The sequence below is a fragment of the Marmota flaviventris genome, chromosome 2 (genome assembly GCF_047511675.1).
Source record: "Marmota flaviventris isolate mMarFla1 chromosome 2, mMarFla1.hap1, whole genome shotgun sequence".
Taxonomy (NCBI): Eukaryota; Metazoa; Chordata; class Mammalia; order Rodentia; family Sciuridae; genus Marmota; species Marmota flaviventris.
Window position 1 is genome coordinate 113972324 of NC_092499.1, and position 12516 is coordinate 113984839.

Genomic DNA, 12516 nt, shown 5'->3' on the forward strand with positions numbered 1-12516 from the left:
GGGAGAACTGATAAGAGAAAGGAGAAAAAGGAGCCGCAGTGCAGGGGCTAAAGGCCTTCAAGGTGCAAGCCTCCCAGGCCCTGCAGCCTTTGGCCATCTGGCTGTCGTGAGGCCTGGGAAGTATGGAGGGAGAGACCCGGCCTCCCTCTCTGATGGCCTTTGGGCTACAGCTGACTTGCAGAGTAGTTTTGTTTGGCCTGCAGTGTGGTCGCACGTGATGTTTGAAAGAAGACCCGCTGCTAAATCAAATGGGGCTCTTTTGAGTGTGGGTTCATCAGTTCCTTTTTGTCAGGTTACCCCATAAGAGTGATGAGTGACAGGGAGTATGATTTAATGTTTCTTTTATTCTGGAAGGAAAAATGGGGTTTGCTATTCAGGTTTTATTTTCACCACTTGTTGCTCATCTGGCCCTCTGAGGCTGGACTAGGGCGAGTGGCTGGGCTAAGGTGAGTGGCCAGGCAGATAGCCCTCCCAGATTCCATCTTGCTTCTGCTCTGGAATCTAGGGTGTCTCTTCTCTGGTTCTGAGTGTCCTCAGTAATGAGGAAGTAAGGTTCTGTTTGTTGGGATTCCAAGGAGTGAATGATGCAAGAATAGAATGGAGACACCTTGGTTTAAGAGCAGCCTGTGTGTGAGAAAACAGGGTTGGGCTGTGGGAGGATCACTGCTGGAATCCCAGGCTGGAGAGGGCCGGGAGTCCTGGGAGCCCCAGGAGAAGAGCTGGGACTAAGGGGTTGGCACTACAGTGAAACTTGTGGGTTCTAATCATCCACCCTGGCCAAAGACGGAATGGGTGATCTTAGGAGGGAGGAAGGATCCCTGGCAGTGCCCCACTGTGGAGGTGTCATGCAGACAGGGGCCAGGTGGCCCCATGGAAGGCATGCTGCAGGGAGCCTGCGGTGGGCAAGACCATCCCCACACTTAGCACCATGTGAGCCATCTCCCTCCTTGTTAAAGCAGCTGTGGCTCACCTGGACACACTGCCGCAGAACGCAATGTCAGTGCCTCACTTGTTTCTAAACACTTTTAATTTCTTAAAAATATTGACAGTCAAGGTCGCACTTATGCACAAGGGAGCAGGTGCCTTTGATGTATCCCCGTTTTATTTCTACCTTGAAAAAGGTTAAGGCATAAATTACTCTGCTGGGCACCCGGCATGCCCCTTGTCCTTGGGGTGCCATCATTGGTCTGACACTGGTTCAGGGGGTCGGTGGGCAAGATGTTTGCCACCAAAGCTGCACAGGCCCTGAGGGTCCTTGCACGAGCTTTATTCAGTGCATTCCAGAGAGGACCCCTCCACAGCCCGGCTGAACCCTTCTCCGGGGCAGTGGTGGGAGACGGGAGGGGTGGGAAGTTGTGAGCGAGCGTGTGTGTGTGTGTGTGTGTGTGTGTGTGTGTGTAGGGGTGATGCAGGGAGGGGTGCCCTACCCTTCCCCCTCTACTAGGCTGCAGCTGCAGCTGGAAGACAAGTGGGAACGAGGAGCCCAAGGGATTGCGCCATCCGCACACTTCCTGTGAGGTACCTAGGAACAAAAGCAGCTGGGCAGAGGCAGCCAGGAGGGCAGGAGGCCGAGAGCCACCGACTGGCAGCTGGGTGGCACAGCGATGCACACAGGTGGCTGATGTCGCCCAGCATACTGAGTCCCTCCTGCTCATCTGGTTCAGTTTCCTCACCCGAGCATCTTTCTTTATCCCTGGCCTGCCGCTGTCATCTTCATGGGTTCAGGTTCATTCATGGAGAGTTTGGGGGCCTGTCTGTGGGGCAGACGGTGGTGTGACTTCGGAGCCAGGGCTTGGGTGAGGGGTGGCAGGGCCTCCTGGCGTACGGGTCTGCCGTGCTATGGGGTCCTTTGGGAAGTAGAGGCCTGGGTCGGGGACAGAGTGGCTGTATTTACAGTCTTCCTCCGTGGGTCTCTCAGTGGGCATGATTGCAAGTTCCTAGCACCATGATGGCTGGGGCGGCAAATCCTCCATGTAGCCTGGGGGAGGCCTCGGGTGGGCCTCGGAGGCTCCCTTCAAATCCCAGGGATCTGAACTGGAGGTGTCTCGGCCTCCCACGGGGCGATTCCTCTTAGCACCACTTGAGTTCCATCCCAGGAGTGGGCGCCTTCGCTTGGGAGACGAGGTCAAGTACAAAGCCAGCTGGCGTCCTCTCCGCTCCGCTCGGTGGGCCACAGGCCTGGGCTTGCACAGCCCTGCACTGGAATCTGGCCCCCGGCAATTTGAAGCCTCCTCTGGAGCCTCACTCCATCACTTTGGGGCTGGGGTCCAGGCCAGGCTCCCTCTTGCGCTTGGCATTTTTAAAGAAGCCAAGCTGTGGTGAGGCAAAGGGAGAAGTCTCAGGGTGGACAAGGCCTGTCTCTCCTGCCGCCCCTCCCCCAACCCTTGTGGGGTCTCCTCTCAGGGCTTCCCTGAATACCCCAGCTCACTCAGCACCCTCACCACCAGAATGGCTCTGTGGACTAGAGCAACGTGGATGAGCAGGATGCAAGAAGTCATGCTGGCTCCCACCATCTTCCTGGGTGACTCTGCCCTGGTTACTATCCCTCTCTGGACCTCCTCACTTTATCAGTAGTAACAAGAGGAGGTTGAGACTGGGGTTCTTAACCAGAAGTTCAGAAGTGGAGAAGGGTTTGGTGAGTTTGTTAACAGCCTACACTGTTGGAATCCTGTGCAGTTGTGAACTTGCTCTTTAATTTTTTTTCCTGATAAGAGGAACCCCAGTTTTCATCAGCTTCTCAAAGGGTCCTATACAATCAAGGGTTACAGCCACAGTCTGGGTGCCCAGTGCTGGCCTTAAGCAGTGTGGCTGCTGTGGGGAGGGTCTGGGCGCTACGGCCACAGGCAAGCTGTAGGAGGAGGCCCGTGGCTGTCAGCTCTCATGGAGAGGAGCCTATGGCAGTGACCACAGGGCCCAGACCGAGAGCCAGGATAGGCCAGGATGCTCCTGTGTCCCTGCCCTGCAGGTCTCACCTTCCAGAGTGCCAGGACAAGCAGGGCCAACAGCAGGAGGCCCCCCAGCGTGCTGCCCACGATGATCCAGATGGGGACCTGGGAGTCCTCTTGCTTGGAGATCTCAAACGTGACCTGCGAGGGAGGGGGAGCCAGGTCCATAGTGTCACCGCTCTGGGACTGGGTGGCAGCCCTGTGCAGGGCAGGCGTCAGCAGACACCTGGAGGGGACTGTATCCCTTCCTCAGGGAGGCGCTGGAGGGATGGCAGGCGTGGCTGGCAGTGCCTGCAGCCACCAGCCCCTACAGTGGGCACCAGCGTTAGGTGGCCCATGGCAGGCTGCCTCCGGGAGTCGCTTTCTGCTTCTCCCGCTCTGGCTACCCACTCTCCCTGGATTCTGCCACATGGGCTGCTCCTTTTCCATCCTCTCTGCCACTTCCTCACTGTCTGCCAAACATCCCAGGGTTACCCCATGCCATATCTCCTCCTTTCCTGTGGTCACTCCCCAGGGGACCCAGGGCTGCCTTCTGGGGCATCATAGGCAGGGTTGGGGCCCACAACACTTTTAGGGGCCCGGGAAATTTTTACTTGCCTTAAAAATTAGAATTAAAAACATTAAGACAATTTAACCTGGATTATATTCATTCTTTTCATACCAACAAGTTGAAAAGTAAGAATTTATTTGTTTATTAATGTTTTAGTGGAGGAAGGGCCCCCAAGGCAAAAGTGGCCAGGGCCGTGGAAATCACAGAGCAACCCTGGGACTCACTGGCTTTCACTGTAACTGGTGACCACGTTCACGTTTCCATCTTCTGCCTGGCCCCTCCACTGAGTCCCTGACGTGTCCATCAGTCTCCTTGGCACACCTGGCAGCTTCCACAGGCCCCCGACCCAGCTCCTGACCCTGCTGTTCACCCCAGACCTGCTCCTTTGGCATCTGTCTCACCAAAGCCAATGGCAGCATTGTCCGCCTCTTGCTACCCTCAGGCCAGAGACCTCTCCTCCTAGTGGAGCTCACTTTCACACCCACATGACTCCCTCAGCAGGATTTCCTTAGAAACACTCTGAATGTGGCCGCCCCTCCCCACCTCCTGGGCTGCCCCTGGGTCTGAGCCAGTCTCTCCCTGGAGTCTGCGATGGTGACCTAACTGCCCCCCTGCTCTGCCCATGCTGAGCACAATGGCCAGGGGGATGCTTTCAATCAGAAAGGAGACTTAGCTTCTGCTCAGAGTCCCCTGTCACTCAGATGGAGGGAGGAAGGCCTTGTGCTGGCCCTTAGGCTCCCACTCCCTGGCCCTGCCATCTCGCAGGCCTTGTCTGCAGCACCACACCAGCCCCCCACCCGCCACTTGGCTTCTGACTGCCCATGTGCCCCTGTGGGGCCACACCACTGCTGTGCCCTCTGCCTGCAAGGCGTCCCCACTCAATGCCCGGGACAGTGGCTAGAACATGGTAGGAGCTCAGGAAACCCGTGGGGGGTCCACCTGCAACAGCCTGGGAGAGCCCTCCGTGGCCACCAACTCCCTAGTCAGCCTGAGGCAGCCCTGCTCCCCTTCCTGAACTCGCAGCTTCAGTTTCTGTGTCTGAAAAGTTGGGGTGCGAGGCGGGCCTCATGGGGTGGTGAGGAGTGAGTCAGACTCTGTGCTGTCTGCCATGGTGCTGGGCCCATCTCGGGCTCTGCATATGGTCGGTCCCTTGTAAGATCTTTTTCTGTCCCTGCAGGCTGGGACCTTGTTCTACCTCCCCACCTGCCTTGGGTCTAGTGTTGGTGCTCAATTTGGAGGTTGCTGGATTTCTACAAGAGAAGTGAGGTGTCTAGAGAGTCTAAGAGGGATTTTTTTTTTGGAAGGCTGGGAGATGGAAGAGGTCCCCTAACAGAACCATGATGTGAGAGGGGTGGTGTGTCTGTGTGGGAAGGGGGCTTGCCACACCTCCTCTCTCTCGAAAAATTCTAACATCTTTCAGGAATCAGTTCAAAGGGACCATCCCCAGGACATTCCTGGCCCTGACACTTCCTCCAACGCCCGAGCTTCCCCACATTGTCCCACACTTGGTGGTCACTATGTCCGCCTAATTCACCTCTATCCTCTGCCTTGCGGGAGCTGTAGAAGGGGCACCCAACACAGGCCAGATGGAGGAAGAACAGGGGGAGGCTGGGTGGGTGCTGGCTCCCTGGGGAGGAAAGCCTGGCAGTGACCGCAGGCCTGAGGCCAGAGCTGAGGTGCTGCTGTGTCCCTGCCCTGGGGGCCTGGCCTTCCACAGCTCCCCACTGTGCCTTTGGGTGGGTCCCCACTCCTCACGGCTTCTGGGCTTGGCCCTGCTGCCCCTCGGCCTGCTGTGCCCCACTCTGATTGGGGCTGATGTCCGTTGGCCTCCTCCAGACCTTGCCTGTCCTGCAGGTCCCTGGCTCCTGGGGCAGGGTGGAGTTTACTCCTCCTGTGTCTGGGGACTCTTGCCCAGAGCCCAGGCTGGTGATTCTGGGATGTGGCCAGTGGAGGGCAGCAGAGTCCCACGCCCGGCTGCCCCATCTGTTTCTGTAGTACTGGGCAGACCCAACTTTCCCAGTCCCAGAGAGGATCTATCTCATTGACCTTGCCCCTTTCCTGGACCCTGACTGAAGCCAGTGTGATCTGTAACAATATGATTTTATCTTTTTTTTTTTTTTTAAGAGCCCAAGTACTGAGACGTCTTGCATCTCTTAGTCTTTACAACTGCAGTTCACACCAGGCTCCTGACACCCAGACACCCAGGCTGCTCGCAGATCATTAGAACTGAGGTGCCAGCAGCTGGAGAGGAGAGGCACTGGGCACCTGCCCACTTCTGTCCCTCCCCACCCTGCCTGAAGGATTATTCCTATTGCTTTTTTTCTCTGCTTAGCCTGCCCATCTTTCTCTTAGGAGAACCTGGGGCACGGTAGCCCTTTCCAAGCCTGGGGGGCCCAAGCCCAGGTCTGCTGGGTTCCCAGGGGCTCACCTGGCGGCTGGGGTCCTCCTCACGGAAGATGAAGGGACTGTGGAACTGCCTTTGCAAGGCTGCGTTGATTATGATCTTCACCGACCTGTACTTGAGCTGTAGTCATAGGCAGAGGCCTAGTCAGGGCTGGTTCAGAAGCTTCTGTCCTGCCCCTCCTGGGCAGCCGTGGGGGAAGACCTGCCAACCTCCGCCCCTTCCCTCCCTTCCCTGCAGCCTCGCCCAGAGTCCCACTCACTGCTTTGAGGGACCTCAACCAGAGGTTCCCCAGCAGATGGAAGTTGATTTCCTGATTGGGGGCCAGCCTCACGTTGCAGTTAATGGAGACCACGTCCGAGTTGCTGTGATTCTGAAAGAGAAGATGGGTCTGGTGGGAACAGCAAGGCTACAGGGAGCAGGGGAGGCAGCTGGCTGGCTGTGACCTGGCGTGCCACCAGGGGCTTGGGCCACCATGGGGTTCCACCAACAGGGGCTTCGCTTCTGGGTGAGGGCGTGGCAGAGGGGTGGGTGTGGGGCACATAGGCTGGGGTCCAGGCTCCCTGGAAGACACACTGGGGTTGGCATATCTGATGCTCCTCTGAAGTCATGCACCGTGACCAGACTGGGTGTGTTCCGGGAACAGAACTCGAACATTAAGGAATCTGTAAATACCTTTGCCATATAAATAGATTCAAAGAAAAACAATCTGATCAATGCAACAGGTACAAAAATAGTATTTTAGGAAATCCAAGTTCTGTTCATGATAAAAACTCCTGGGGAACTTCCTGGATCATGTGTGTGTGTGTGTGTGTGTGATGCTGGGGATTGAACCCAGGGCCTTGTGCATGTGAGGCAAGCATTCTACCAACTGAGCTATAGCCCTAGCCTTCAATGAACTCTTTTTAAATGTACTGCATTTTATTTACATTTGTATGCTGAATACTTTACACATGAGACAGGTTTCTCTGTTGATGACTACCCTCAAGTTCAACCCTCCCCATCTGCAAAGAACGATTACTGCCATGGATTTGGTGTGCATCCTGCAGAGTCTCTTTCTATCAGGAACGCATAGAAGAGAGTGAGAAGCAGCCCTAAAAGGCTCCACAGGCTGTGGCTGGTGTTCAGACAGTTTCTCCAACTGCCAGACGACATGCTCCATACTTGCTCCTTGTTCTCCCAACCCCTCTGGTCTCTATCAAAAATTTTTTTTTTTTTAGTGCTGACAATTGAACCTGGGGTCTTCAACATGTGAGTCAGGTGCTCAGGAACAAAACGCCTCTGGAGCAGGGTGGCACTCCTCTAGTCCAGCCCCCTGGCTCTTGGTTTGGGGCCACTCACCAGTTGTGGGGTACGACTCAAGTCTTCCTCCATTGGGACTGGCCGATACTCGGTGCTGTTACCCCAGACGTTGCAGGACGTGTTCACCTGCGCGGAGGACACGGGTACACATGCACACATGCACCCCCGAACCTCGTGGCCACTCTGGCAGACCCAGTCTCCCAGGATGTTCCATTTCTCTTCTGCCCAGGGAAGGCCCAGCTGCCCTGGTCCTGGGAGAAGAAGCTGAGGTCTGGGGACATGGGGACATGCCTAGGGACTATATCCACCTCCTTCTGACCCCCTCCCCCTGAGCCAGCTCCAAGAGCGTGTGGTACCTGGTCAGTGAGAAAGTCCCTCAGCATGAGCAGGCGGTTGCCACCCCTGGTGGCGACGGGAACAGTGATCTTCATCATCACCCCATGGATGGGGAAAAAGCCCAGGTTCTGAATCTGTGGCAGAAGCAGCAGCAGTTGAGGGAGGGGAGGAAGAGGCCCACAGGGCCAGCAGCCCCGGCTGCCCCCAGCCCATCTGGGGCGGGACCACTGCCTGGAGGTTTTCACTGTGGAAGCTACAGAGCTCGGCCAGAGGGTGGCCGGGCTGCGAGGACCACAGTGCAGGAGGGCTGACGGGGCCGGGCCCCCGGGGCTGAGAGCAGGGACCCCTTCCAGACTCAACCCCTCGTGGCTCAGGGGATTTTGTTAAGGCAGGAATGGAGACGGTGACAGCCATTACTGTATTACGAGAGATAACTCCTGATCAAGGCAGGATATAAACATGTGATAGTTGGCATCCTGGCCCCAACACATCCAGGGCCCGAGCAGCGGTGGTTACAGGCAGGGCTTTGGAATCAGAGAGACGGGGAGTGCCACCCCAAGGAGGAGCTGTGTGGCCCTGGGCAAGTCACTGATCCTCTCCTGGGCAAGCCAGGCAGAGTTCAGGGTGTCTGCAGCCCCGATTCCCACTGTCAGCTGCCCCCAGCTCCTGTACTGTTGAAGGAGAAGTTGACAGACTCATTTCAGGGCAAGGAAGATTGGGGACACTGTAGCAGAGGCCGCTAAGCTGCTTCTAGCCAGCTCCCTCTCAGCTAGATCGTAATGTTCTGCACAAGGAGACACACTGGAGTGTGGGGAACCGCCAGGGAAGTTTTTTAATAGGGAGGGGCCGTGCTCTTTCCCTTTCTTTCTTCCTGCTGCCTGGAATGAGAATGGAATGATTGCAATTGCAGCCATTTTGTACCCCAAGGTGAATTTGAGGCTGGTATCCCATGCTGACGGTGGCGAGACAAAAACCCAATCCTGGATGACTCTGTGAAGTCATGACTGGACTTCTTTTATGGGAGGGCATCAGTCCTGATGTGCTTAAACCACTGCTTTTTTAAAAAAAAATTTAAAAATCTCTGGCAGACACAGTTCATTTCACTGATGCCCCCCACCCTGCCCCCACCAGCCTGAATGTTTTTTGGATGAAGACTCAGAAGCCCCGAGAGGGCAAATAACTTGCCAAAAGTCGTGCAATGAGTAGGTGGCAGGGCTCAGGCTGGGCTCCAGCCATTAGTGATGATTCCAGATTCCTCCCCCTCCCACATGCATGGGGGCTTGGGTGTCCTGAGCTCCTGCCCTTCAATCTCCACGGGGCATCCCCCAGCCTTACCTTGAAAACACAGTGGAAGGGAGGCCCGGTACCATCATAGCTGTCCAGTGAGCTGTTGGCCTTGACCTCGTAATGGCTCAAGCTGCTGCTCCTGCAGAGACAGGAAGGACCACCATGAGCAGCCTGTGTTGGCTTGATGGACAAAGGAATGGAGAGGGTGTGGGCCTGTGCTGCCTCCCCCAGACCACAAATGCTGCATTTCCTCTTTTTTTTAATTGATACTGGGGATTGAACCTAGGGGTGCTTAACCTCTGAGCCACATTCCCAGCCCTTTTTTATATTTTGTTTAGTGACAGGGTCTCATTGAGTTGCTTAGGGCCTTGCTAAGTTGCTGAGGCTGGCTTTGAACTTGCAATCCTCCTGCCTCGGCCTCCCGAGCTGCTGGATTACACCACCAGCACCCGTCCACATTTCCGCTTCTGTCCCCTGGAATGCTGCCTTGAGAAGGGTCCTGAGGTTCAGCAAGAGTAAGTGCTGCGATCAGCTAGCTGTGGCCTTGGTGGGCACCACTCAGAGAGCTGGTACCTGCCATCCCTGTCCCTCTTCTCCACCTGGGGCCGTGGCCTCTGGTGAGCACCACCCTGCCCACTGTGTGCCCTCTCTGGGGCTGGAAGTCCCCCTTCCGCCCTGAGGGTGCTGTGTCCTGTCTTCTCTGTCTGCCAGATGGGCTGGTGGGTGGGGACAGTGTGGCCTGTGGGGGGGGTCTTTCCTCAGTGGCATTGCTTAAAATTACTTTGGAAATGATAAAAGCAGACTGACTTTTAGTTGGGCTTTAAAATTCTGTTTTTAGCTTCCCTACAGACAGGGTACCCACCCGACAAGGCACCCACCCGACAGGGCCTGTGCTGGGGAGCCTCTCTGCCCACCACCCTGCAGCTGCTGGGAGCTCTGGGGAGGGGGCCAGGCCTGACACTCCTCCTTCCTCTCACCGGACACCCCTCCCACCATGGACGAGGGGCTGTACTTCCTGACCCACCAGGGACACACTTGGCTCTTTGTTGCCCATGTCCCTTGGTACTGGGGCCCAGAGGTGCCCTCTGGGGTGGGGACATGGCCCACCTGGTGAAGAGGACGTCGGCCTCGTACTTGAGGTGGAGGCGCATCAGGGCCGCATTGTCTTCCTTGGTGCTGTCCTGCTCATCACTGTCACTATGGGGACACTCAGGTCAGGAGGAGCCCGCCCTCCATCCTGCTCTGCCGGTCCCTGCATCCCCACAGCAGGAGGGACCTGAGGCAGACCCAGGGGGACACGAATGGCTTACCCAGGGGATGTGCACCGGGCCAGGCTCAGGAGGGAGCCGGCTCCTTCCCAGGGGAGAAAGGCCAGGGAAACCAGAATGTGGAGGCCAGCCTTCCCCGACGCCTCCCAAGGGATGCACAGGTGTGGGGTTGGGGAGGACCCTGGGCCGGAGTACAGGTGGGGGCAGTGTGGGGCTGGGCCCTGCCTGCAGGGCTTCCTCTTTGTGGAACTGCCCACTACTGCTCAGGGCTGCGGGCAGGAAGGATAGTGGGGTTCACGTGGAGTTGGTCCCTGATCCCCAAATGCCTGGTGTAGGGTGCAGGTGCTGCTCAGAGTCATGTGGAGGGAGGTGGCCACCATGTCCCCAACAACCTAGCATCATCTGCTACCAGGGCAGATGCAGTGGGCACCAGCGTCTGGCCCCGCTTGTCCTGAGCGCTGCTTTTCTCCTGTGCAAGTTCGGCCCCGGGCTGGGGGTCTAGTTAAGCCTCTGATACACAGACACTCTGCCCTGCCTCCCTCCACTCCCCCAGGAGGAGAGAGGGAAGAGGCCGAGGAGGCCTGGGAGTACCAAGGTCTTGCAAACTGCCACACGGGGCGGGCAAAGCCAGCAGGAGACGAGAACATGCTGGTGGGCTGGTGTGGGCCGCCCAGTCCCCTGGCCTGTGTGTGTGCGAGTGTGTGCACGCCTGCTGGAGCACTGGGGCTTGGGTGGCCTCGAGTACTTATTTCTCAGCTAAGGATCTTGGCTATTTCTGAGGCTCCAGAGTGCACAGAATTCCTGCCTCCCTCCTGACACAGTTTACTACTGTCACCGGGTGATTCATGGTGTCAACCTATAGCAGGCCACCTCAGGGAGGCCTGGGGGGCAGACAGACCCATACAGAGTAAGAAGAGTTCTCTTAAAAATGAAACAAATTTCAAAGGGAAAGAGGCAGCTACATGCTATGTGTTGTTGGGAAATCCACTCAACCTCTCTGAGCCTCTCTTTTCTTAATTATAATTTGGAGGGTGTGGTGGGGAATAGCTCCTGCTTTGTTGAGATTAAGGGACTTCTGTGAGGAATGACATAATGTACAGTGCTTTAGAACTATAGTTGTTGTTGTTTTTTTTTTTTTTTTTAGTTTTTTTGTACTGGGGTTTGAACCCAGGGGCACTCTACAACTAATCTACATCCCCAGCCTTTTTATTTGATTTTGAGACCCTATGGGGTCTTGCTAAGTTGTGCAGGTTGGCCTTGAATTTGTAATCCTCTTCCCTTGCTTCCTGAGTGCTGGGATTCCAGGTGTGGGCCACTGCTCTTGGCCAGAACTGCAGGGTCTTTAAACACCTCTATCTAAAGGCCAGGGACCAGCATTCCCACCCACATCCAAACCTCCCAAGAATGAAGAGCGGCTGTGCACAGGGAGCAGCTGGCCCACCCTCGCCCCACCCACGGCTTCCCCATGTTGGGGCAGGGCTTGGTGGGATTCAGTGTGGAGAGGGGAGTTCTAGGAGCCAAAGAGGAAGCCGGCCTGGGAGGGGCAAGCTGGGAGGAGAGGGAGCAGGCTGGGCCCTGACCTGCCTGAGCTGAGCTGGATCTCCAGATGGTGCAGGAAGATGGACTTGCTGAATTCGAAATCCAGACGGAAAGCCACCTGCACGGGAGCAGGGCCTGAGCCTGGCTGGGCATAGCGGGACTAGGCCTGGCCCACCCCACAGCCCTGGCCCACCCCACAGCCCCTGCCTGTGTCTCGCCCAGCCGTGGGCCAGGCTGGCTGGGAGTGGGCTGGGGAAGGAGGACTGCTGGGCCTGGGGCCTGGGATCCTCCTGAACTGGGTTTTCGGCTGGCTGGGGCAGGGTCCTCCCTCCTCTTCCTCCTTGTTTTTAATGAAAGCCAATTAAAAGGTGGCCTGTCCTGCCTCAGACCCTCAGCAGGATTTTCAGGGGGAGGAGGACCTTGGAGGTGGGGGAGGGGAGCAGCCATGACCACACAGAATGGCGTCAGAGGCTGGCAGGGCACCTGCTCCCTGTCCAGCAGCCCAAGGCCACACTGCTGACCGGGTCCTGGAACTCTCCTTGCCCTTCCCTGGGGGTGGGGTCCTGACTGTGGCCTTGCCACATCTGACCTTAATCCACTAAAATACTTGGGAGCCCCTGCAGACCTCCCACCTGCCAGTCCCACTCTGGTCCCCTCCCTGGCTCTCTGTGCCTCCCCCAGACTCCTCCAGCCTGCCCCAGCCTCAACCTTGGCCTTGGCCTTGAAGAAGGGGTAGCTGACGTTGCAGACTTTCTTGTGTAGTCTCCTCTCCTCGTTCACACACTCGATGCTGCTCTCGGAGTCATCCTGGGTGGGGGGCGAGGCATCAAGGCAGCAGTTAGGCAGGGCCCAAGGTGTGCAGCCACCTGCGCTGCCTCCTGACCACCC

The 12516-nt window shown here is 56.9% G+C and overlaps 1 protein-coding gene across 1 annotated transcript in view; it reads right to left on the bottom strand.

The window, feature by feature from the left end:
* Positions 1 to 1084: 1084 nt before the first annotated feature.
* Itga11 (integrin subunit alpha 11) overlaps positions 1085 to 12516 on the bottom strand; it is a 116097-nt gene continuing 104665 nt past the window's right edge. Inside the window, exons 21-30 of the mRNA XM_027925963.3 lie at positions 12337 to 12435; positions 11670 to 11746; positions 9929 to 10018; positions 8870 to 8960; positions 7555 to 7668; positions 7238 to 7324; positions 6159 to 6269; positions 5924 to 6019; positions 2973 to 3086; positions 1085 to 2313 (exon numbers count right to left, since the gene is read on the bottom strand). Of these exons, the coding sequence (XP_027781764.3) occupies positions 2242 to 2313; positions 2973 to 3086; positions 5924 to 6019; positions 6159 to 6269; positions 7238 to 7324; positions 7555 to 7668; positions 8870 to 8960; positions 9929 to 10018; positions 11670 to 11746; positions 12337 to 12435 (951 nt within the window). The 3' untranslated portion in view covers positions 1085 to 2241. The remainder of the gene's footprint in view (positions 2314 to 2972; positions 3087 to 5923; positions 6020 to 6158; positions 6270 to 7237; positions 7325 to 7554; positions 7669 to 8869; positions 8961 to 9928; positions 10019 to 11669; positions 11747 to 12336; positions 12436 to 12516) is intronic.